Source organism: Vipera berus (assembly GCF_964194415.1).
Source record: "Vipera berus genome assembly, chromosome: 1".
Lineage (NCBI taxonomy): Eukaryota > Metazoa > Chordata > Lepidosauria > Squamata > Viperidae > Vipera > Vipera berus.
In genome coordinates this window covers 222,167,607-222,194,593 of record NC_138202.1, presented here as the reverse complement: position 1 = coordinate 222,194,593, position 26,987 = coordinate 222,167,607, and the positions used below count along the sequence as shown (strand labels likewise).

Sequence of the window (26,987 nt, the reverse complement as noted above, 5' to 3'; positions counted from 1 at the left end):
TAACACTTTAAAAGTCTGGAGGAGGTGGAGGTGGAGGAGGAGGAGGAGGAGGAAGAGGAGGAGGAGGAGTAAATATATGCAGACAAAACATGATCCCACAAAAAGCACAAACAACAGGAACTCCACCGCACTTTACTTGAAGGCCTTGGAGAACACCCAAGTTTTTAAAGATTTCTAGAATCCCATCAGGGTGGGAGCCAAAGGGTCCTCTGCAGAGATATTATTCCAGAAGGCAAGCACTACAATAGCGAAGGCGTTGCAGTATTTTTATTATTGTTCTCACTTAAAATCTAAAAGATTGATACCTCAGGCTTCACAATTATAAAATTGTTTGCGATTGCCAGCTAATTTCTTTGGTTTTATAATCGGATCAGGATTCTGACAAACTGAAATACAAGCAAATAAATGCAAATATTTAAATGCAGTTATGTATGGACACGCTTTCAGCGATTTGTAAACATTAATTTTTAGTTGATAAAGGCAGACATCTTCTCTGCAAACATGACTTTCGTCTGTTCTCCACCCTCAGGAGACCTTTTTGAAAATATATGGAAGACAGCAGATTAAGGGGAATGGCTTCCTTTCTGTTCTGCTATTGGAGCCATTCTGTCATATTCTGTCTCTGTATTTAAATTTTGATAACCTTATTTGTGTTCTTTAATGTGAGAGACAGACGTATATTTTTAGTATGAAGTGGGCTTTTTAAGCAGAAAAATAATGATTGCCTATTATAATACAACTGACAAAGATGTCCCTTTTCTTCTAAGATAATAATCTTCAGTATCTTCTGAATTTTAACTGTATTTTCCAAGAACGTTGAACTTAAAGAGCCCTGATTGTCATTTCACCTAATTAGGATGTAATTAGAGTGAGAAATGACACATTTTCCAAGCTCAAAAGTAGAGGTGCTTAAGGCAGAGGTCCCCAACCTTTTTGGCACCAGGGACCGGTTCCGTGGAGAGAGGTTTTTCCACAGACCGGAGAGTGCGTGGTTTTGTGTGCTGGCTACATCCTGTGCGTGGAGCTTTGCTTGTTTGTGTGGACCAGTTGCTGGCATGCCACAGATACTGGTCCACGGACCGGGGGTTGGATACCCCTGGCTTAGGTGCCTGTACTCTTTAGAACACATTCAGACTCCTCCCAGAGTTTGGATCCTTGGGTGTTACTGATGTATATATCACTGTTTTTCGGTATCAGCCAGAGCTGCTGCTCTGCTTCCAGTAGAGAATAGTATGCCTTACCTCAACCCTAAGAAGTGAAAATGGACTAAGTAATAGCTTCATTTTTGTCAGAGATTGACTGTGGTTTAGCTTGGCTGCAAACTTTTATTCATTGCTTTAAAATGAAGCTTTGGGGTTACCTCTGGTGCTACATCTTTGTGATCAGGTTGTGGATTTCCATTGGATAATAACCTCTGTACTAATAAGTTGGCCTGCCATGAAGCAGCAAATAGGATCATTAACTTTGTTTAATAACTAGTATCAGAATTAATATTGTCTTCTTGGTTTGTTTCTTTTTTAAAAAAATAAATCTGTGGAATATCCATCTGTCTGTAGATTGAAACTTTTGATTCACTAATGGTTTAAGAAAAGATACTTGTGGGTAAAGAAGGCAACAAAGGAGTGGTTTAGGAACCAAGACCATGAGATAGAAGTACGAAGTAAATTGACAACGCAGATCTGATGGCATAGAAGAGAAGCTCATTTTCTGTTTTGGAGAGAAAAGGCATTAAGAGAGTTATGGAGGTCACTGGAAAAGAGAGAAAATCAGGCTGGTAGACTGCTACTGACTGCCTGTGCCTTCTCCTTGCCGACTTCTTGCACAGCAGATTTATCTGTAATGTTGTGTAAACAATAATTGCTTTGAATTATTTATTTTTACAGCATAGCATGAGTGTTTAGTCCAAATGAATTTCTTATAAAAGACCATCCATTAGGCAAAGATAAATTTATTTAATATATTGAAAATAACTTATAAGGCTGTCCATCTCTCACAGTGACTCTGGGTGTGTGCTGTCCCACTCATGCACATACACACACCATGGGTCTAAGGAGTCTTTATTAAGGCTTCCGAGCCTGTATTGGTATTCCCCGGTAATTCCCTGTGCTGGCAGCAACTCAACCCCAATGAGTTTCACAGGGTTCTCAAATAAAGCCAACACTAGTCCTCAAGGTAAAGGCATGTCCAGTCCACTAGGCCAAAGCATGTTTCCAAGGCGAAGACAAGTTCCAAGACAGGCAAATCTACAGGCCAAGGCAAGGCAACACAAGGCAAAGGAAACAGCTGAAGAGACACAATCTGAAATTCAAGGCAAGAACACGTAGTAAAAAAACAAACACATTGTTCTCAGCATCATCTCCATCTGTCTGCTGTGCTAAGTAGCCAGCCTCTGGTGCAACCCATCAAAAGGGCAAGGGTGCCTTCTTGAGAGTAATCTGGCTGACCTTTGCTGCTTCTGCCTTTTCTTTGCCCAATGTCATGGTTCCGACAGATGAAACTCTTCAGAGAACTTTGAGGCATTGTTTACCTTAAAGAATCTTTATTCGAGTAGCATGGCATCGGCACATATCTGAATTCCCCTCCCCTGAACACATAGTATCAAAGCACAATTCCCTCATCTAATTAACAGTCATAAATCACATTCTCCAATTAGTTTGAAATGCAGACTTTCCCTCCGGTTCTCCAACCCACCATTTCTTATCATCTCTTATTTCAAACAGTCTTGAATCATGCACTACTACGATATTGTTATGTCTAACTAATTCCCGTACACATTCTACCTCCTCCCCGCTGCTAGTATCATCTAATTCTAACTAAGAGTAACACACAAGTTAAAGAAAAAGGCTGCCTCTCCATATGTTGTCAAAGCAAGAACATTCGATGTTAGCAGCGTTGACACCCTACATGTTCTTGGATCAGGTGCCGAAGGCAGTTCTTCTTCCTCATCGCTGACCTGCTGCAGCTGCATGCTTTCCCTACCTGAAGCCTCAGGGCTGTCCTGCTGCAGCTGTGCTTGAGCTAAATCCCTCTCAGACATCTGCTTGGAGCCATTGACCAATTCCCCTCCTGATGTGCCTGGAACTGGTTCATCTTCCTGCAAGCTGACATCTGGAAAGGTATCTGGGGAAGCGTCCAGGGAAGTTATCCCAGGAAGACATGCAGGATTAAAGATAATAATAGTTTAACAAAACCCAACTCAACATGAGGCCACAAACACAATCCTATTCATAAAGAATAACATTAACCAACATCAGTGCTTTTTTTGTAAAAGAAAAAGGTGCCGGAACTCACACATGTCATGCAACCTGCCTTGCCTACCCTACAAGGTTCCATCCAAAAAAGGTGCCGGAACTCCGTTCTGAGCGTTCTATGAGAAAAAAAGCCCTGACCAACATTAACCAGCAGAGCTCCCCTAACCACATGGCCCAAACGCCTGAGGGAACAACCCGATCTTTCATGCCTTATGAATGGATAATAGGGCTGGGGCCATCCTAACCTCTGGAGGGATCCTATTCCATAGGGCAGGCACTGCCGCCCAAAAGGTAATATTCCAGAATGGCATTGTTTAATGGAAAGGATATGGAGCATGCTCTTCCTGCTAGATCTGGTGGGAAAAGCAGAAATGAGGGGAGAAAAGTAGCCCCACAAATAGCCTGGCTGTATGCTATGGAAGTCTTTATAGGTGGCAACGAGCATCTTGAATCTCACCCAAAAGCCTATAGGGAGCCAGTGCAGCTTGCAGAGCAGTGATAACCATAACAAGAAACTTCTAAACTGTCTGTACTGCTGCATTGTAGACCAGCTGTAGCTTCCAAATGCTTTTCAAAAAAAGTCAATTAAAAAGAACAGGCCATGGGATGTTAAGAACTGGGAAAGGTCAACATTTTTTTTAAAAAAGAAGAATTTGAAAAGGATATCTGAACAACTGACAATGGGACCTGATGTGCCACAGAAGAGTGATTATTCCTCAGAACAAGCACCACTGTGGAGACACCTCATCTGCATGTTGCCACCAAGCAGCAGTCTGCACATAGAAAGTAGCATTACAACATAGGCACATACACTCCCAATAAAAGAAAGAGGAGCAAAGACAGAAGCCATCATAATCATAATAGATAGATACTAATCTTGCAGCTAAAGTGTTCGAAGTGAAAATGCCTAGGAGAAAAATAATGTCTCCGTCCATCTTCTGTGTTTTCAGAGTGAGCCAGTGTCATGCCTTCCTGGGGGAAATAATTGTTGAAAGAGCAGAAATCCTCTGGGGAACAGCATGACAGGCATCAAACAACTGGACCTCTGTTTTAAAAAAGACTCTTCCATAAGTAAGAAGAGCCTCTATCTTGTAGTCACCTACCTAACCACTTGGCAGGGGTACCCAGAGCAGAGCCTCTGAATGTGACCTGCATTTTATCCTTCTGAAGGGATTTCAGTTATACTTTGAGGAAGAGTGGAGCCAAAAACAATGCGCTCTCCCTTAACTATTCTTACCAGAATAACATTGAATTGGTAAGTAGTCAGCATTAATTAGAGGTCATTGGGTGATTAGATTTAGCCTAAATATCAAAGCTCCAGTACACTTTAAAATAGCTGTGGCATTTAGAATATTCCAGAATATACATACTTGTAAGTAAATCCAGTTAAGCTCTGTTATAAATATTCTAAGACCATATTGTCACCGAATGCAAAGTTAATAATGTCTAGCTTATTACATGTGTAATATTAAAATCTTGATCTTTAGCTGGATGAAGGCTATTTTTTTTTTTTGCTTGCTTTTTTGCTCAGGGTTTGTATTTTGGTTACAAAAGCTTTCTGGAAGAAAAAAATAATGGAAGGATGTGAGAAAAATCATTTGCTGAATTTATCTTTGTTTCTAAAGAATTATAAACTTTTTGGGTAATGAATCTTATACATTTCAAGAGCTTAATAATTCTGGAGGATAATATAGATCGGGGTCCCCAACCCCGGGCTGCAGCCCACTACTGGGCCACATGAGCGTTGAGCTGGCGCATGCACACACACAGCTCAACTTGCGCAAGCAGCGGGTTGGTGCACAGGCAGAGCTCCACTTGTAAAAGTCAAGCTGTGTACACACACACCAGCCCACTGCTTACGCGAATTGAGCTGCATACTGTGCACTGGCCCGCTACTTGCACGGCCCAGTTCCCTCCTCCCCCCTGCCCACCAAGCTGTGAAGATTGGGGACCGCTGATAATAAGTTACAAGAACTGGAAGCCCAAATTCCATATATATGTGAAATTTAAAACTATACTTTGGTTTGCATTCATAAGATCAGAATTGAACACGACTATCATGTCTTTGGAAAGCCTTCACAATGCATGTCTTCATTGTTTGACTTTTTCTAAACCCTCTCTCAACTTGTCAGACTTGTTGTCAACACTGCTAACATCAATGTTTTTGCATTGGCAACAGATGGAAATGTAGCCATTTTCTTCCTTTCGCTTTTATAATAATAATAATAATAATAATAATAATAATAATAATAATAATAATAATAATAATAATAATAGTAATAGTAATAAAGTTGGAAGGGACCTTGGAGGTCATCTAGTCCAACCCCCTGCTCAGGCAGGAAACCTTATACCATTTCAGGCAAATGGCTGTCCAGTCTCTTCTTAAAAACCTCCAGTGTTGGAGCATTCACCACCTCTGGAGGCAGGTTGTTCCACTGGTTAATTGTTCTAACTGTCAGGAAGTTTCTCCTTAGTTCTAGGTTGCTTCTCTCCTTGACTAGTTTCCATCCGTTGCTTCTTGTCCTGCTTTCAGGTGCTTTGGAGAATAGCTTGACTCCCTCTTCTTTGTGGTAGCCCCTGAGATATTGGAACACTGCTATCATGTCACCCCTCACCCTTCTCTTCGTTAAACTACACATACCCAATTTTAGAGTTAGATGATGTTGAGGAGGGGGGATGTGAATGAGAGTCCAACTAGACATAACAACACTGAACCTAGCATGAGAATCAAGGTTGTTGAAATCAGAGCTGATAAAGAATTGGCAAGCTGGAGAGGAAGCCTGGGCTTCAAATTAATTGGGGGAATGTGATTTATGACTGTAAATCGGAGGAGGGAATTGTGCTTGGATAGTATGTGCCCAGGGGAGGGGAATTCAGTTTTTGGCTTTGATTATGTAAGTGCCGATCTTACGTTACTCAAATTAAAGATTCTTTAAGGTAAACAATGCCTCAGAGTTCTTTTGAAGAGTTTCATCTGTCAGAACCATGACACTTGTATGTGCAATGTGTGGTTTCATCAGTATGGAATAGAGAGAAACTATGGCATCTGGTGGCTTTGATACAACCTCTGCCTGCTAATTCAGCACCAAGTTACAATAGCCCTTCTAGCAGCTGACTCACACTGCTGATTTGTCACTGACCACACCTACGCCCTTTTCAGATATAGGATTTCCAAGCCATGAGTATATGTGTCCTGTATTTTTCTGAAGGGTGGTAGTTTTCGTTTCTCCCTGTTGAAGGACATCTTATCCCTCTCCATCCAGTCTTCCATCCCATTAAAATTGACTACCATGCTGGGATGTCAGCCAGACCTCCCAATTTTATGTCATCCAGAAAGCTAATAAGGAGCCCCTCATTACCATCTTCTGGGTCATTAATACTAGGCTCAGATTTGATCCTTACAGAACCCCACTAGCTACAACTTTCTGACTCAACATGGTATCATTAATGCTGACTCTCTGTGTGCAGTTAGGTAGCTATTGGTTCACCTTACTGTAGTGTCATGCAAATCACCCTGTAGTAGCTTGTCAGGAAGAATGACATGTGGAACCTTTTCAAAAGCTTTGCTGAAATCAGATTATATTCACAGCCTTTTCCTAGTCCAGCATTCAGCCTGAAAAAAGACCTGATGAATAATGTTAATATAATATTTCTGCCCTAATTCATGCTGATTAAAATAGAGATTCTCTCTAACTGCCATTATAAAGAAATTGTGATAGCTGGAAAATAGTAACCTGCATATTTTGTTATTTTTAGGGTCCATGGTTCCATTTTCAATGCGGATTTTGCACGCAGAACTTCAACAGTATCTTGGGAATCCTCAGGAGTCACTTGATAGACTACACAATATGAAAACAATCTGCACAAAGGTAAATGTTCCTTTAGACAGCCCGTGAAACACTTGAGGTAAAGCAGATGTATAAGACTGAGCTCTTAGATGTTTCAGTGGTGGAAGTGTTGGCTGACCAATTCTGGAAATCAAATTCTACTCAGCTGGAGGGAGCCCAGACTTGCAAAAAATGATTTATAACCTTGCTCGGAACAAACATCAAGTTTCAACTATCCATATGCAAATACGATGCAAAGGCACTTGAACTTTTGGAGCCTAAAAGGAGGCTGTCATTTCTAGCTTCTTGTGATAATGTTTTCTCTTTGTAAACTGGCTGATAACCAGAATGTGAATGCTGATGATTCTATTTTGCTTTCACCTGAGATTCTAATTTCATGACCATGCATAGAATGGCAAAAAAATGCAGTAAGTTTCACTGGGTGAATCTGAATTCTAGTACCCTCTTTATCTATATTGTGGATATTTCTTTTATTCTTCAGTTGATGTTTTAATATATTAAAAGATCCCTCAATGTTTCATCTTTTTGTCATAGGAGAGCCATTGGATAAAGTCGTCCACTGATTTAGGTGAAGTATCTTCAATACACAGATGAACCCCCATTATATATCTCTACCCCAAACCAAATGGGAGAAAACCTGGAGGCAGTTAGGGTCTAGTGAAGAGACATAAATTGAGACTCCATCCAAGATGGAATAGCTGTTAATTCTGAAACCTGTCATTTTCAGGATTATATCTGTTCTGTCCCAGCCTATGTGAGTCCTTGTTAACTCACAAGGACAAACCCTTCTTTTAACAAGTAGGCTGGAAATGCAGGAAAAACAAACCCTTTTTATTATTTACAAACCTGCAAAATGTCCCAAAAGCAAAGGCAAACAGAACACAGGCAAGGCAAATAGAACATAATTCCATGAAACTTGAGTCCTTTGCAAACAGTTGCCTTCAGCAACCAGCACCGCCCACACCTTTCCTTTTTATTATGCAGCCCCAAGGCGTGGCTTCTCAGTGCCTTCTCCTCCTCCCTTGGAGCCGCCCCATTGCCTCCCTCTGTCCTGCTCTTGTTGCCTGTTGCCTGTTGTTTATGATGTCTTCCAGCTGTGAGTCCTCAGAGTCTGACTCAGCTTCCCAGCACAGCTGGGTCTCAGCCTAAGCACGAGAGGAGGGGCCAGGCTCTTCATCAGATTGTAAGTCCTGGAGCTCATCAGAGCCTTCTTCCAACTCTGATGGCTCTCCAGGCCCCTCCTCCTCCTTCTCTGATTCCCGGACTCAGCTGCCGGGTCCACTGGCTGGCACGGAATCACAACATTATCAACTTTGCCTTTGGATGTGGTTATGCTCCATCTTGAGGAGGAAGTCCTTAGGTTTGGGGTTTTCATGGTCTCATGGGAGCAAGTGAAGGGCCTGTACAGCTAGCTCAGCACTAGGGGTGTGCTGTGTGTCACCATTGCTATGCAAACTGCACAGAATGCCAGTTAGTTACTGAGTACAGTTTACCTTGGAACTGGGGTAGCTTGGAGGTTGTCCATTTTGGTTGAAATCTGCCCCTTCGATGTGTGCGCAGAAAAACAATCCCCGCTGAGGACCCCCATTTATTAGCACATCTGACAAATCTGGCTTCCCCATTGACTCTGCTTATCAGAAGGTCACAAAAATGATCACATGACCTGGGACACTGCAACTGTCATAAATACATGCCAGTTGCCAAGAATCTGAATTTTGATTGCATGACCCATGGGGAATGCTGCGGTGGTTGTAAGTGTGAAAAACGGTTATAGGTCACTTTTTTCAGTGCTGTTGTAACTTTGAACAGTCATTAAAGGAATGGTTGTAAGACAAAGACTACCTATACTTGCTGCTGGAGGCATGAGTGGTCCTTCCCTTTCTGGCTGATAATTTTTACTGACTATTTAGGGACTCAGAAGTTCAATGCAATCCTGTTATCCTAGGCCAGTCAGCTATTTCTTTGCTGCTTTGGGAGTAATTAGTTCTAGGCTAAGTAATGGAGTGCTGCTATACTTCTTTCAGATTGGATTTCTGGAGGGTAAGGTTAGGAAGCTTTGCTGGAGTGTGTTTGTGTGTGTTTACATGCTTATGTGCATGTCAGTATAGTTCAATATAGTTTCCCCAACCAACAAACATGTTGAGGTGCTAACATAAAAACAGTGATATCATCTCAGAAAGTGGAGGGGGCAGATCTTTGCTAGGACTTTCAAATTTATCAGAATCTCAATGAAAGCGGGAAGACTTTCAGAGACAAACTACTCTCAATTCCTCTAACCTGCTCTCTCCCTTATTATGCGACTGAATTTTTTTTAAAAAAATAACGAAGGATCTGAGATGCGTTTTGTGGATTTGGGGGTTAGGCTGAGGGTGGAAATACGAGAGGCTTGCTTGCTTCCCAGAGGCCTCCTGTTTTCACTTCTTTCCTCATCTGAGGAAAAGAAATTAGAATTGGATAACTGCAAATCGCCATTTTCCCACCAAATTTCAAGAAACATAATATTAGGGTGCTGCAAATAAGGTGCTGGGGGATCTTCTTCCGAGCTTTTTCCCCCAGCTTTTCTCTGTCGGGAAGAAGACTGCTAACCTCTGCTGTGGAGGAAAACAGCCAAGGTTTTATTTTATTCAGGAGCTCAGGGACATATTCAGTGGCCTTCTGGGATGCTTCTCTAATTATTAAGGTGTTGTTGGTAGAAGAATGCGGAATATTTACTGGGAAGCTTTGTTTATTGGTTTTATTTTCGTGTGTGAGAGAGATTTTTTTTAATTGTGAGGAACCAGCTTGCAAGAGAGTTCGGAGAGAGTGTTTAATTTTTAAAGAGTGACACACTAGGCACGGGAAGAAGAAAACATACTGTATGTCTGTATGTCCTTGTTGTTCTAGCTGATGTGGGGGTTGGCAGAGAGAGAAGAAGAGAAAATGAAGCTGACCAAATGTGTTCTGTAAAAAAATCAGACGCAGGAGAATCAAGAGAGCAGTTCCCGAGGCCATATTGGAGGACTTTTGTCTTTAGGAGAGCTGCCTGAATCAGCAGCACTTGCCACAGCCCTAGCAACAACTGCTGCTTAGTGAGTCTGTTCTGACCCTGTTGTTGTGGGCTCCAGAACTATCACAAGATCTGGATGCTACGGCTGTTGGCAGGTACATTCTTATAAATATCCAGCGTATCTTTTTCAGTTTCAGTTTTCCCCTCATGGCAATAGGTTATAAAGGTCAGACTCTGTCCCTTTTGCCCAGGCCCCAGACAGAGAGACCTTGCAAAGGCCTTCCCAATTAGCTTAATCTTGTGTTGGGCCTCTCTCTCTCTCTCTCTCTCTCTCTCTCTCTCTCTCTCTCTCTCTCTCTCTCTCTCTCTCTCTCTCTCTCTCTCTCTCTCTCCTCCCTCCCTCCCTCTCTCTCTCTCTCTCTTCAAGCAGAGATACGAGGAAGACCATCACTGCAGTTAAATAACTCCACTCACCCATTAGAATAAAACGGAGAGGAAAACATCGGTTACCCCCGCTTAAACATGAAGGCATGAACAGACCAGACCATCTGCCTGTCCAGAATATGAGTCTGAAAGATACTTTCTCTCTTTCCCAATGGTGCTTTTCAAAAGGCAACTGGACTTTTTTGGGTTTTTTTTTTCTTTGAAAGCATTTCACTTCTCATCTAAGCAGCTTCTTCAGTTCTGACTGAATGGTGGGGAATGGATATATATATATGTATGTATGTATGTATGTATGTATGTATGTATTTGTGTGTGTGTGTGTGCGCAGTCATCTGGTCACTAGCACTCATTGAGGCCACTTGGAGGCTTATCTGTACTCTCAGAGTCACATAAAACAGAGTGCAAATGGGTGTGGAACCTTCGTGGGATTGCTGAAAGAACTGCATTGTAAACAGGAGATAGGTGATGTCATGTCCCTCCTCTGTTAAGAGAGGGCTGCTCGATATTAACATAAATAACCTCTTTGACCCCTTTTTCAAACCAGTGGTCCCCTCTGTCCAGAATGTGAACTCTTGGATGTCTTGAAAGGAAAAACAAAAACAAAGTCCAGTTGCCTTTTGAAAAGCATCTTTGGGACAAGGATGACATGGATGATTGAGAATCTCCATAGACATGTCTCTCTGGGCTTCTGTTTGGGGATGATGCATGGGATAGATGTGGTCTGAGAATGTGTCCTTGATGGCACTGTGTTATTAAGCCTGTTTTTTCTCATCCTGAAATAGTGTCAGACTTCACTCCTGAGCATGAAAATAAATCCCAGCTCACTGGAAACGCTGCTCCATATTTTGTAGCTCGCTAAGAGCAGGCACTTCACAGATTAACATGGCTAGATAAGTAATTTCAATGCAAGGAAGAATGAAGTCATATATACATGTGCCTATTGCAGTTCACAGCAGTCAAGGCTTATATATACAGTGAGGGGGAAAAGTATTTGATCCCTTGCTGATTTTGTACGTTTGCCCACTGATAAAGAAATTATGGATGGGTTTATTTTAACAGTGAGAGACAGAATAACAACAACAAAAATCCAGAAAAATGCATTTCAAAAAAGTTATAAATTGATTTGCATTTTAATGAGTTAAATAAGTATTTGAACCCCTTCGCAAAACATGACTTAGTACTTGGTGGCAAAACCCTTGTTGGCAATCACAGAGGTAAGAGGTTTCTTGAAGTTGGTCACCAGGTTTGCACAAACCTCAGGAGGGATTTTGTCCCACTCCTCTTTGCAGATCCTCTCCAGGTCATTAAGATTTCGAGGCTGACATTTGGCAGCTCGAACCTGGTCTGGAGACCAGCTAGGCCACTCCAGGACCTTAATGCAGGGGTCCCCAACCTCCAGTCTGTGGACCAGTACCGGGCTGCAACATGCCAGCAACCGGTCCGCACAAACAAGGAAAGCCCCATTCGTGGGATGCAGGCAGCACACAAAACCACACACTCTCCACTCAACAGAAAATCTTCTCCACGAACCGGTTCCTGGTGCCCAAAAGGTTGAGGACCTCTGCCTTAATGCACTTCTTCTTGAGCCACTCCTTTGTTGCCTTGGCCATGTGTTTTGGGTTATTGTCATGCTGGAATACCCATCCACAACCTATTTTCAATGCTCTGGTTGAGGGAAGAAGGTTCTCACCCAAGATATGATGGTACATGGCCCTGCCTATCATCCCTTTGATGCGGTGAAGTTGTCCTGTCCCCTTAGCAGAAAAATACCCCCAAAGCATAATGTTTCCACCTCCATATTTTATGGTGGGGGTGGTGTTCTTGGGGTCACAGGCAGCATTCCTCCTCCTCGTAATGCTGCGAGTTGAATTGATGCCAAAGAGCTCAATTTTGGTCTCATCTGACCACAACATGTTCAACCAGTTCTCCTCTGAATCATTCAGATGTTCATTGGCAAACTTCAGATGGGCCTGTACATGTGCTTTCTTGAGCAGAGGGACCTTGCGGGCACTGCAGGATTTCAGTCCTTCATAGTATAATGTGTTAACAATTGTTTTCTGGGTGACTATGGTCCCAACTGCCTTGAGATCAGTGACAAGATCCCCCTCTTGTAATTCTGGGCTGATTCCTCACCGTTCTCATGATCACTGAAACTCCACAAGGTGAGATCTTGCATGGTGCCCCAGACCGAGGGAGATTGACAGTTATTTTGGGTTTCTTCCATTTGTAAATAATCACACCAATTGTTGTCACCTTCTCACCAACCTGCTTGGCGATAGTCTTGTAGCCCATTCCAGCCTTGTGTAGGTCTACAATCTTCTTCCCTGACATGGTTGGACAGCTCTTTGGTCTTGGCCGTGGTGGAGAGTTTGGAATCTGATTGATTGATTGCTTCTGTGGACAGGTAACAAACTGAGATTAGGACCGCTCTCTTGCTGATTGATAGGGGATCAAATACTTATTTAACTCATTAAAATGCAAATCAATTTATAACTTTTTTTGAAATGCTTTTTTTTTGGCTTTTTTGCTGTTATTCTGTCTCTCACTGTTAAAATGAACCTATTATTAAAATCATAGACTGATCATTTCCTTGTCAGTGGGCAAATGTACAAAATCAGCAGGGGATCCCTCACTGTATATATACAAGCCTTGGCTGCTAAATATATGGCACATATACATATACATATACATATACATATACATATACATATAGATAGTGTGTGTATATATGTATAGTGTGTGTGTGTGTGTGTATAGTGTGTGTGTATGCATATGCATATGTGTATATGTATATATATATATGTATGTATGTATGTACAGTATGTATGTGTGTGTGTGTGTATACTTAATAAGATTAAAAATGCTAATTCTGGGTGTGTGCATGTTAGAAAGAAAAGAATTGAGCACCAAGATAGAAAAATAAACAAATTGTTTAATATGCAAAACACTTAGCTTTCATCGGCCAAACTGTCGACGTCGTCAGAGCAAGAATAGGAGATCTGGGAGTTTGCCTATATCATTGGCTGCTTTTGCACCCTGCTCATTGAGCGGGTCACCAGTCTATTGATTTCAAACAGCCGTAGCGTTTCTAAATGTCCCACATTTCTTCGCGTGCTTGCAGGATCAGAAGTTGTTTTTTTATTCATGATCGCTCCCCTGATGAGTGTATACACATCAGGGAGCTGATTACTCAGCCGCAGTTGTTTTGTACCTCCCCCCCCTTCTTCTTTGGTCGACCCTGAGCCTCTGTCTCAAGACCTAAAGCCAGGCGTGTTGTGGATTCGTCCTTCCTGGAGATTATTGTTGTGGCTATGCCCTCCAAATCAGGATCTAATACAAGGCATGTCCCAAAGTCTGACACAGGGCACATTGAAGATTCATCCTTCCCGGGGATCGCTGTTGTTCTGCCTGTAGCAGCGTTGTTCAGGTCCTGCAGCGTTGTTCAGGCTCGTTGTGCCTGTCGTAAGTAATAGCATCATCCTCCCATCCCCTGAGCATCTGGTAAGCAGGTAAAAAGTCTATATGATGGTTAATGGAGTTTTCGTCAGATAGCCAGGCCTCCTTGAGCAACCGACCACCCTGGGTGTTATCCCGGGCTATGGCCTCAGCGTTGGCAAAATCAAACATATGGCTGTAACTAGCCAAATGTGCCCACACCTGTGAGCGTTGTTCTTGTCTTCTGATCGCCAACTCATGCTCATGGAGCCTCTTAGTTATTTCCCCAATGTAATTGCATTGGCAATTTTTACATTGAATCCTATATATAATTGACGATCTTTCTTCGTTGGGGAGTGGCTCTTTAGGATGCATTAACCTGGCATGCAGGGTTTGGTCCAGTCTATGGGCAACATTGATATTGTAAGGGGCTAACAACCGCGCAGTAGCCTCGGACACTCCATTAATATATGGGAGTGTCGTCCGTGTGGTCAGCATGGCTGATACGTTATCTGATTGGCTACTTCGAGATTTGTGGGTCCTGCTGTATCTCCTAACAAACTCAGCAGGGTAGCCGTTAAGACTGCATATACGGTATAGATATTTCCTCTCCTCAACTTTGGCCCTAACCGTATTGCAGAGCAAGTCAACCCGTCCAAACAATATCCGAATGCAACTGATTTTGTGTGCCACGGGATGGTTGCTCCTATAATGCAGGGTTCTGTCCGTGTGGGTTGGCTTGCGGTAAATGGTCGTATGGAGAGTGCCATTGGACTGACGGCTGACTAGTACATCCAAAAAGGCAAGAGAGCCATTGGCTTCCTCCTCAACAATGAAACGGATGTCCAGATAGACTGAGTTCAGCTCATCCATAAAATTGGCACTATCTTGTTTTTTAATAATCACAAACGTGTCGTCCACATATCTAACCCAAAGCCTGATGCGTATACACTCACCAGGGGAGTGACCATGAATAAAAAACAACTTCTGATCCTGCAAGCACGCGAAGAAATGTGGGACATTTAGAAACACTACGCCCGTTTGAAGTCAATAGAGCAGTGACCCGCTCAATGAGCAGGGTGCAAAAGCAGCCAACTATATAGGCAAACTCCCAGATCTCCTATTCTTGCTCTGATGACGTCGACGAAAGCTAAGTGTTTTGCATATCAAACAGTTTGTTTATTTTTCTATCCTGGCACTCAATTCTTTTCTTTCTAACGTGTGTTTGTGTGTGTGTGTGTGTGTGTGTGTGTGTATTGCTCCAGTATTTAAATCCTGCTTTCCCAAATTAACAAATATTTTGCATCTCTTTCTTTGCATGTTTATGTGCTGTCTGATTTGAGAATCATAGCTTCCTGCCTTCCAAAAGGTTTCAGCCTTTATTATTAGTGATCTTATTAGAAGACAGGGATGATTAGAAATGATGGTAGAAAAGCCACATCATTTCTTCTCATCATCAGAGAATCAAGTAAGCAAGTTCAGTTGGCTGACCCCTTGTAAAAAGCTTATTATCCTCAGTTAGTCTTTGCAGATGATTTGCTGATGCTTATCTAGAAGCACTAGACTAGGCATTTATCTTTGCTTTCCTTTTGTTGATTTCATATATCTTCCCAGAGCAATAATTGTGCAAAGCATGAGTATTTAGCCTACATCGTTCACAAGAATAATGCTGTGTATATAAACGTATTCCCTCAATATGGTTAGTTTCTCTGCAATCTCCTTGTTCTAATTTATGCTGCTTTAGTTCCTGTAGTGTCTTGTGATCCAGATTTCTTGTTGACTACTTTTTTTGGGGGGGAGGGGCTTTGCAGAAACAGTACTCTGTTGGCTTTAATGTTTTTACTAATTATACATTCAGTTTTTTCACTTCTTTAGGATATACTTTGTGACAGTGTATGTTAAAATGATTGCTTTCTGGAGAATACACTTTGCATTTTATATTTTAAATCTGTTATATGCTAGTACAAAATTGTAGCATATCCTTCCTATTGTTTTTGTTTTAAGTTTTCTTAGCATCCATTTTTGTCTCATAAAATGTAAAGCTTTATCAGCAGATTTAGGTGAAAAATGGTGCATCCTTTCTATTAAGTATTTAGCTATGGGCTTTACCTCAACAATTATTCTTTCCAGGGGAGGAAAAAGTGAGCCACCTGGGGATTTGTTGTTTATTTTTCATTTGGACCACTGCTCTTCCTAACATAAATCAATATATTTTTGTCCTGGAAAGGCAGCTTAGTAGGGGATTGTCTTCTAGCTAACCAAAGCTGAAGCTTAGATGTTAATTTTTTTTCTTCTTCAGTTCACTTTTGTGAAAAATGTATTCCTAAATCTAGCTGGGATCACAAAAACTGGTATTGGGCTGGAGCATAGTCCAGCAGGCATTCAGCTGGAGAGATGTTGGAGAGTGGAGGAAAGGAATGTAAAAACAGAAACTATGAATTGATTTCAGCCTTCCAGGGATTATTGTGACACATGGTTCCTGCTTCCAAAAGAACCATCTTCAGGTGAATAACAGTTGGTTTAAAATAGGCTGTTTGTGGAAGCATTGATTAGATTGTCTTTTTCCCCCTGCCACACTCAAGAGGCATAGTCAGCTTAATCATTTGAAGTATAATTGGTACTTTCTGTAAGATTATCAAGCCAATGGTAAGACAATCTTACACTTCTAAGATTGCAAATACTTGAATTACAGCTGTAGTGTTTAGTCATTTAGTGAGTTGGTTAATTACCTTAAAAACACTTTAATCAGGAGCACCTTTTAGTTGCTTAATCAAGCAACAAATTGTAATGTTTGATTGTTAAAACAAATACTTTTAAAAGAGAGAAGACACTGCTTCTCTTCAAGGATTGGCAAATGCCACCTCTAAAATGATCCCAGGCTTATGTGCACCATGTTTAGGTGCCCATCTAAAGATGATGCCAATCTTTTAATTTCACTTTCATTTTTTTTAATATCAGAATACCATTTTATGGTAATCAACTACGGTTCTATCACACAGCGAGAAAAGGTGTGCCTGAATCACTGGTCTTGGAATTTGACTGGAATTTCAATAGAAAAGATGTAGTTTGTAATTCAGAGTACATTTGGAAAGTGAAGAGAATTACTCCCAATGACACAATCGCACAAGAATAACTCTTTTCATCCCATTCCTCAATTTTTCTAGGTGCTGTGGAAAAATATGTATCAGTTTGGGAACAGGACATAGAGGCTGTTGATGATATCATTGTTAAAAATAAGCCCCATCATCATAAAAACCAGCTATACTCCAGACATAAAGATGAACAGTTTTGTTGTATAGAAGCTTTTAGCCTTGTACCCTTTATCTTTTCCAATCAAAACAATAGAAAATTTTCAGAGTTCCCAAATTTTTAAAGTAGATACCGTATTTGGAATACCTCAGCTGGTGACACTATGTAGCTGACCTTTGTGGATCTCAAAAGCTAAGAAAGTTTGGCATCATTAATTCTCAGATGGTGAACCATCAGAGAATACCAGGACTAGAGGCCAGACAGGGAAATAAGAAACACATCCTGGAAGACAGCAGTGGCAAACCACTTTCATGACATAGCTAAAAAAAATTGCATGGATGCAGTTTCAAGAAATTGGGCTGACCTCAGTGGCATCTTTGTGTTGAACATAATAATAATACAGTAAAAACAAGAACAATAACAACAACAAAATGGTACTTAAAAATGCAAAACTCCCCTGTGCAACAACTCGAAAGTGTAGAGCTAAGTAATCTAGCGAAAATGCTGAAAGAAAAGATTGAAAACTAGATCAAAGAAAACAGAAAGAAAAAGATTGCCGGCCATCCGTGAAGTGCATAGCAAACCAGTGAAAGTTCTACTAAATGCTGTGAACAACATTTTAACTTCCATCCCATCCAGCACACTGTATGAAACAAACCAACTAATGTACAGTACGGCTGCCATTATAACTGCAGAATTGGGTTATAAAATGCCAAAAAAGAAACCCACTGGAACACTAAAGTGGAAAATTCGACTTGAAAATAACACAAAAAAACTACGAGGAGATGTAAGCAAATTAAAATACTTAAAAGAAAAAACAATAACGGAAATCATGGAAAACCTAAAACAGCGTGTAATAGCAACAGCAAAGAAAATTGAGAGATATGAAGGACGAATAAATCAATATCGTGAAAACGTGCAGTTCAGAAGAAACCAACACCTCTTCTATTGGTCACTTGACAAAAATAAAGTCCAAACTACTGTTCTACCATGTAAAGAAAAAACCTTAAACTTTTGGAAAGAACTATAGGAAAACCCAGTGGAACATAATAAAACTGCCTCCTGGATCAAAGATATCCAAAAACAAGCAACACAAAACAAAATGGAGAATATTGTAATAACCACCGATATGGTTGCAAAACAAGTAAAGAAGGTCAAGAACTGGAGTGCACCTGGCCTGGACGAGCTGCATGGATACTGGTTGAAACACCTCACCAGCCTCCATCACCGCATGGCCACTCAGTTTGATGAATGCTTCAAAATGCCACAAGTGAAGAATGGTTAACAGCTGGTCGAACATACTTGATAATGAAAGACCCTGAAAAGAGCACAGAACCAAGCAACTACCACCCAAGTACTTGTCTGCCAACAACGTTCAAACTTTTTACAAGAATACTGGCAAATTGAGTATTCAGTCATCGGATGGTAAACAATTTGTATCGGCAGAACAAAAAGGAAATTATAAAAAATCAAGAGGAACAAAAGATCAGCTGCTCATTGACAAAATGGTACTTAAAAATGCAAAATGACAAAAAACAAATTTAAATATGGCATGGATTGATTACAAGAAAGCATTTGACTCATTACCCCACAGTTGGATTAATGCGTGTTTGGAAAACTTTGGAATCAGCAAAAACATCTGTACATTTTTGAAAGCAAATATGCAAAAATGGAAAACAGTTCTATCAGCAAATGGGGAGAACATTGGTGAAATCAATATCAGACGAGGAATCTTCCAAGGGGACTCACTTTCACCACTACTGTTCAACATCGCATTAATTCCATTGATATGGAATTACGAAACACAAAACTAGGATACCACATCTCAAGCCAGCATGGCAAGATAAACCATCTACTATACATGGATGACTTAAAACTGTATGCAAAAAGCCACACTAAACTTGAATCAACATGGATGACTTAAAACTGTATGCAAAAAGCCACACCAAACTTGAATCAATACTCAACACAGTTCAACTGTTTAGCAGCGACATCAGAATGGACTTTGGACTTGGAAAATGTGCTACATTATCCATGCAGCGCGGAAAAATGGGAAAAATAGAAGGAATAGAACTGGGAAACGGAGGTATTATGAAAACACTAGTAAAGGATGATGGTTACAAATACGTAGGCATATTGGAAGCAGATAACATCTTGAATGGAAACGTCAGAGTCAGCACAAAAAGAATACATCAGGAGAGTCCGCAAAATACTAAAATCAAAGCTGAATGCTGGAAATATAATTAAAGCCATTAATACATGGGCAGTCCCAGTGATACACTACCCAGCTGGAATTATCAACTGGACTTTGGCTGAATTGGAACACCTAGATGCGTAAACTTTTGAATATGCACCACACTACATCCACGAAGTGACATCGACAGGTTGTACCTGCCAAGAATAGGGGGCAGAGGGCTACTGCAAATCCACCAAACTGTAGAAGAAGAAAAACGAAGTTTGAGTGACTATGTAAATCAAAGTACAGAAAAATTGCTGCAGGCTGTGAAAACAGAGAGCATTATAAAAATAACAGAAACAAAGGCAAAATATAAGGAAAGAAAGAACTATGCAGTGCTCTTGATTGGAAGCTGTAGTATCATTAATCTTCTTGGCAATCAGAGAGATTGGCAGAGAAACTCGGCGCCTTGTATGTCCTGATCAGCAGAAATTATTAGCTAATTAAATTATAAGCTGTACTTTAATAAATCCCATTCAGTCCTCTATAGACAGAGTATTCCACAGAGGTGATTTCAGATATGAGAGTATTTGAGGCGGCAGAGTAGAATGGATGTAACCTATCTTTTACTAGAGAAAGGTGGCTTGGGCACCATCTTTATTTTGCTGCATGTGGATTTCATTTTAATCAGAAGAGTTATAAAGCGAACTTTGCAGTGTAGAAGGAATTGTGGTTTAGCTAAGAATGAACCCCCTAAATTTGCTAAACCCCTAGTATTACTAGCTGGATGAACACATTTGAAGAAACTCAAATGAGGAATCAGTGTAAATGCTTTATTTATTTCATTGATTTTAGTTGACGTGACTCATGATTGGATTCTAATTCGTGGGTAAGTAATGGGGATAGCCACATTAAATCCTCTTTCTTCTGACATCAAAATTTATTCTAGAATTGTGGGGACATTCCAGAAGAATGTATACTGTAAGTAGTACGGGAAAAAATAGAAAACTTTTCTCTCTTTTCTACTTCCACCAGTTTGAAAACATTGTTAGATTGTATTTTCCCCCATAAAGAAAACAGTTTTGTACACAGAGCAACTGGTTGCACATTATTGTGGCAAGGGCCAGAATTCCTTGGTAGAATAAGTGCAATATGAACCCAAGACATTTTCAATTAATGTCAGCTACCAGGAGCTGTGCAAAGTTCTGCCTTCAGAGCTCCTGCCTGCCGCATGCAACTTCCTCTGTCTCTATTTTCTTCCTCTCTTGCCAAAGATTTTAGACAGTGGGGTAGCTAGGTAATTTTATTCCCTGCATTGAATAGTTTTATGGATTATCCAGTCACTCAGCTTTACAGTGGGCATGAGGAACACAGTAAATATTTCTTTTTCACTATGCCGTGCAGTCTCTCTGTTTGTTCCTTACAGTGTGTTTGCACTTTTTTAATCAACCTTGAGTTTTTAAGCATAAACAGAAGGAATGCACTCTGTGCTCTTTTGCATTTAATTTGCTTTCTTATTACTGCATTTTTTTAAAAAAAAAGTTATTGTAGATGTAGAAAAGACCAATCAAGTAAAAAAAAGTAGACTTGGGAAGTTCCCATTTGAGATAAATAATGGATGGGCTTATATGGAAGAGGCATTTAAAATCATGTGTGGCATGGAAAAGTAGATATAGAGAAGATATTTTTTTTCTTTCACAGTGTTAGAAGTTCAGGTTCTATATTGAAGTTAAACATGAGCAGATCCAGGATCAATGAATGAAAGCCTTGTTCTATGTAATGCGTGACTTCAGAATTGATTTCTGTCAGGTGTAGTGATGGCCACTGCAGTGAGGAGGTTTTAAACAGAAACCAGGTAGCACCAGGCCCAATTTGACTGATCTCAAAAAACTAAGCAGAGTCACTTCTGGCTCAAAGTTGGGCACATTTAATTGTGGCTGTGTCCACGAAATCACCAAAAGCCAGATTTAGAGAAATTCACTGACAACAGGGCTGGTCATGATGACTGGCCTAGATGGCTCTATTATTATCTTCTAAGTTATGCCCATCATCCCTCAATTTCATGACTGATGGGAAGCCTTAAGGACAATATTCTCTCTTCCCAGATGTACTGGCTACCTTTGGGCTTCTTACTGTTCTTTGTTTTAAAAGTAGATAGATACAGATACATAGAGATAGAGATATAGAGATAGAGATAGTTACCTAGCTGGCAACCCCTGAATACATATAGAGTTTATGTCTGTCTGTCTGTCTGTCTATCATCTATCTATCTTTGAAAACAGATAAAGGAAAGAATGATGTTATAACAGCTGCATTTCCCTCTAACAAAGTAGAAATTTTGGTTTCATAGTTGTTTGCACTGTACTCCAAAAATGGGCATTTTTTGAGTGAGAAGAATGTGAAGAAATAAGACAAGATACTTTCCCTTTAGATGGAACCTCTCCCCTTTCTTAAATGTATAACTGAAAAGGGTTCCTTTGTGTTTGTCCACAACCACGCATTCCAAACACTTGATACTTAAAGGCAGAAGTACTAAACATTTTATATAACCAGCAAGAAGCTTGATTTATGGAGTAGTCGCTGTTTACATTTCAAGACTTTCAAAACAGTTGTTCAATCATTTATTTATATTTACATTCAAAAGATTGACAAGCCAGAAATGCCCTTGTCAAAGGAGTATGTCCCTAAGGAAGCTGCCCATTTCTGATGTTTACCTAGAAGAAAACCTGCCACTGAATTTTGAAGTATATCTTCCTGTCCTGTTTAGTAAGCAATGCCTTTTGAGGTTGCTGCTCCAACCTATCCTGAACGTGAAAAACATACCAAAGAGTCTACTTTTTAATTTAAATATTACAATTGCTCTCCTCTCTCTTCAGCCCTTTTCTTTTTCTTCTGTGCTTCTTGATTTACTGTTGCCTCCTCCATCAAAGAAAGCTGTTTATCATCTTATCCTTGATGAAAAAAATCACTGATATCAGTAGCTGAAAGTTGAAATCAGCACTGCTGCTATCTAATGGCTATATTCCCTTTCACTAGCTTGCTGTATAGTTGTTTCTCTGATCTCCCATCTTCTCCCCAGCAAATGGCATGCAGTGGCAACTTGTCCAACTAGTATTGTGAATTAAAAATGAGAATTTGTCGGGTCAGTGTCACGGGTCAAGAAATGGATTTAGACGCAAGTAGCCATGTTGAATTTCTGCTCCTTCTTACCTATTTGAAATGATGTGGTTGTGCAGGTTGCGCTCCAGAAGATGATAAAATAACTGGCTTGTTTGGGTAGCTAATCACTGATTGGCAGGGGGGAAAGAGCAGTGGATAATAAACTAAAGCTCTAAATTCCGGTCAGTCTTGCAGAATCATTTACAGTAGGCATGGCTGGTAGCATCTCTAAGTCCAAAAGGCACTTACTGTATTCTGTTGTCTCCTCAGTGCTTGTGGGAGGTAGTCTAGGCTACGGATGGGCTATGTTTCCTCCCCATTAGACGATGCTTTGAAATCATCTAAGTAGTGAAAGTGCTGTGCTTTTATTCAAGCTTACAACAATTTGTGATCTTTCAAGCTAAATGCAGCCTATTAGACACGCATTCTGAAATCTCCATGTTCCTCCAGTTCCATGCGGGCTAAGAAAACTTCTTCAGGCAACCACTGCCACTGGACAAGTGCTTTGTTTACTAATTCACAAGATTATAATCAAAACAAATTAGCATACCGTAATTCTGCTAATCTACTGGCTCATTTTTGCATAAACCAACCATTTCTTTTTTAAAAAAAAATATACAGTATTTGATCCTTTGTTTAAGGCACGTATATCTTGCATTTTTATTTCCACCCGGGCGGTCCCTGGATTAAGAATGTCCAATTTATGAACAACTTGTATTTATGAACAAGCTGCCTATTACTAAAAATGGCAGTGTTCTCATTCGAGTCAATGAACTGCTGATGTCCCGCCATGTGTTAATGAACACCGAAGCTGCGCATTTTTAATATAAAGCCTGTTTTCAGCTCTTCATGAAAACATTCAGTGGTTCATTGGCTCAAAGGAGAACGTCGTCCACCATTTTTAGTAATAGACCATCCATTCGTAAGTACAAGTTCCAACTTAAGTAAAAATTTGAGTTAAAGACAAATTTAGGAATGTAACTCATTTTTAACCCAGGGATTGCCTGCATTGCAATACAGAAACATCCTCACATTTTCACTCTGATTAATCCTAATAATGCTGATAGATCCGTTCTGTAATATGTCCTTGTGACGCTTTTTTTTTTATCTCCAGAATGTGATAAATTTATTTATTTATTTATTTATTTATTGTGTTTTATATACCGCCCTTCTCCCGAAGGACTCGGGGCGGTGTACAGAGCAAGGTAAGTATACAGTAAAGCAATAGTAAAACAAATGAAACCCCAAAATCTATCAGGCCAGGCCGGCTGTTTGTTTGCAGCTGTTTGAGCTGAATCTGGGCATTGTTTCCTGACTAGAGTTTTAAAACTAAACACGGGTTGTCTATTCACTGCAGATTTTAGACAACTTGGAAAATGGCTTAGCAGAAGATGGAAGCATGACCAACATTACACAGGAGAACAGGCAAGGTAGGTATCATCTAAAACTTTTATTTCCATAGACAGGGTAAGATTGCTCAGAAGCAATGCTATTGTCGTTTCTGTAGCTTGTTCAGCCTTTGAAGCTATGCACTTGTACTCTGCTAAAATTCATGTCACAGATTTGCCTTTTAATTTTATTATTTTAATCATTATTTTAATTTTATTATAGCGATGCATTAAATCAGATCATCCCTTAATATTTTGGAAAAAGAAAATGGATGCTATTTTAGAGTGACAAATTTATCATTAGAAAAAAAAAGTGACAGCCAAAAGAGTGTTCAGTCTTTTAAAAAGTCTACCGTATTTTCTCCCAAAAGTTCTTTCTGGGGTTGGAGGATCTTGTTTAAACCAAAAGTGGCTTCTGATAAGTTAGTGCCTGCTATTTTTTCCCTGGTTTTATTTTTTGTTAATTAGTTAAAAACAAACAACAAAAATAGCAAAAACAAATGTAGACATAAACTTTATATTAGAGCAAAGGCTGAAGAGAAAATATGATTATAAAGAAATTAAAAAAGACAGAACAAACTCTCCCCAAAAAGGGGGGGGGGAGAAAATAGGAAAAAGCATTCTAGTAGCCTTCTTTTCTTTTCTCCCCTTTTTCCCCCCAGATATTTTTATGTTGTATTTGAATCTGCAGTTGTTGCTTAGTTCATATTCTAAGAATCTTAGCTTGTCTTGCTGTGTGACATGCTTTATAGAAGGGGCTCACTCTAATATCTCAGAATAGGTTAGCCATTTATGTTTGCCAATTATTTCTCATCTATAAAATGCTTCTTGTGTTGAGAGCTACAGAAGTGTTTTGGGACACAACCTGCGTTGGTATCTATTCCAAATTCTCCATATGGTACGTCTAGCATAATGATTTTTAAAATCCACATTAAACTTAACTTTATTAAACTACAGATGTCCATGTCTCCCAAATCTCAGGTTGTGTTCTTCTAACTCCAACAGCCTTCTCTTTCTCAGCAATGCTCAGTGTTTCATCCAATCCAAACTGCAAGCTGCAAAACACAGTTTTAAATCATGTAAAGCCACTCCCCCTCTTTCCTTTGCATCTTATAACACCTTATAATAAACTTGGGGTTTTTTTTGCCCTATCACACAAATCTCTGCCACTGTGTAAATGGTGCAGTTACCAAACAGGTATTGTCTAAAACAAAAACATCATTCTAAGGAAGACATTCATTTTTATCACAGAAATTCTATCCGACAATGACAGTTGTATTTTCTTGCATCTTAACATGTGTTTTTAACTTCACTCCATTTAATAGTTATTTTGAAATAATATACAATTCATAATGATACCCAAATATTTTACTTTCTTCTCAATTTTAAGCCCATTTTATTTGTCAGTTCTGTTGGATCTTCTGTTTTTCTGATTTTTCTTAACCAGTTTTCTTTTCCAGTTTGGTTTAGTGATTAAGGCACTGGGCTAGAAAGTAAGAGAGTGTGTGAGTTCAAGTCCCACCTTAGCCATGAAAGCCAAATGGGTGACCTTGGGCCAGTCATACTCAGCCCAACCCACCTCATAGGGTTATTGTGGGGAAAATAGGAGGAAGACGCAGTATTGTGTATGTTTGCTGCCTTGAGTTATTTATAAAAATAATAAAGGCAGGAAACAGATTAGATAAATAATAATTTTTGTCTCCTGTTTGTTGATTTTAAAACCTGCTGATGCACCAAATTCTCTTAATTTTACCATTAATATTTCAATGTTCTTTAAAGGAACCAAAATAAACAAAAGAGGAAAGATTGAGCATCCCTACCTTTTTCCTTTTTTTTGGTATCACAAGGCTTTCTTAGATTTCTATTAATAATTATTTATGCTTTCTGTGAAGTATAAATTGATCTTACCATTTTATAAAATTCTCTCCAAAGTGCATATCTTCCAAAACTTTGAACAAGAAAGCCCAGTTCAAATTATCAGAAGCCTTTTCTGCATCTAAGAAAATCAGTGTGGTTTATTTTTCATTATGCTTCATTTTGAAACCTCGGCTGTTTAAACGTAAAACTCACACCTTATATTTTGTCCTATTGAAATGGAATCCTTTCCTAATCTGTCAGTCAGAAAAGTTTACTCTTTTCTCACACAAAATTCTAACAGGAATTTCTTTAAGTACAATTACATATGTATTATTAGTCTTCAATCTTGTATTAAAATGCTGCTTGAAAACTTGATCTTTTGTCTTCTTCCTGACAAAGGGCACCAAGACATCCTTTAGAACATTTCTTATTCTTGCAAATATTGTATTTATTTTATATATTTTATCAGTTTCTGCCCCTGAATAATCCTCATTCTGGTCCAAAAAGTTTGCTAAAGCTTTAATAACTTTTTCTCTAATATCTTCACTAGAATTCTCTGGAAGTGCTGTAAATCTCAAGTAAAGTTTCTTCTTTCTTAATTCCAAAACAGCCAAATTATCTATCTTTCTCTCCAACTCCCAGTCTATAAATTCTGACTTCCTCTCCAGAATTTCCACTTCGTCATTAATTCATTTTACATCGCCAGACACTTGTTTTACAGAGCTTTCCATCTTCTTAACTTCTTTCATTTCCTCTTTCATCTTTACAGCTCTTTCATCTGTTTTTTTTTGCGCTGTCAATTTAGTATCAAGTGATTTTGCTAAACATATTGCCCAATTGTGCAATCATTTTGCCTTGTGCAGTCTTTCTGGATAAAGGAGTTATTGTGACATTTCCCACTTGTATTCTGGACAGCTATTCCTCATGAGCAGACTGCAGGAAGTGAGGCGTTTGTGGTCGGCTAATGAGTTGAGTGCCTGGTGTCAATGGGCACCCTTCCCCCCCCCTGTGTAAAACAGTAAAGGTTTTTGTGTAGGTTTTTTTGCTCTCATTCATGTTTGTCTATATGTTTCATATGCAAATCATATGACCACAATGGGTCATGTGATTAGGAGGGAGAAGACAAGAGCAGGCAGTGATTTTCCAAATTGCTGCCCTTTCCCCAATTATTTGGAGGAATTTTTCTAGATTTTT

At 39.7% G+C, this 26,987-nt stretch overlaps 1 protein-coding gene across 2 annotated transcripts in view; it reads left to right on the top strand.

Moving 5' to 3' along the window:
• The window catches only part of TRAPPC12 (trafficking protein particle complex subunit 12), an 85,674-nt gene that overhangs the window by 33,000 nt on the left and 25,687 nt on the right, over positions 1 to 26,987 (top strand). For both annotated transcript variants that reach the window (XM_081324384.1, XM_081324385.1), the window contains exons 7-8: positions 7,008 to 7,120; positions 23,906 to 23,978. In XM_081324384.1, the coding sequence (XP_081180510.1) occupies positions 7,008 to 7,120; positions 23,906 to 23,978 (186 nt within the window). The remainder of the gene's footprint in view (positions 1 to 7,007; positions 7,121 to 23,905; positions 23,979 to 26,987) is intronic.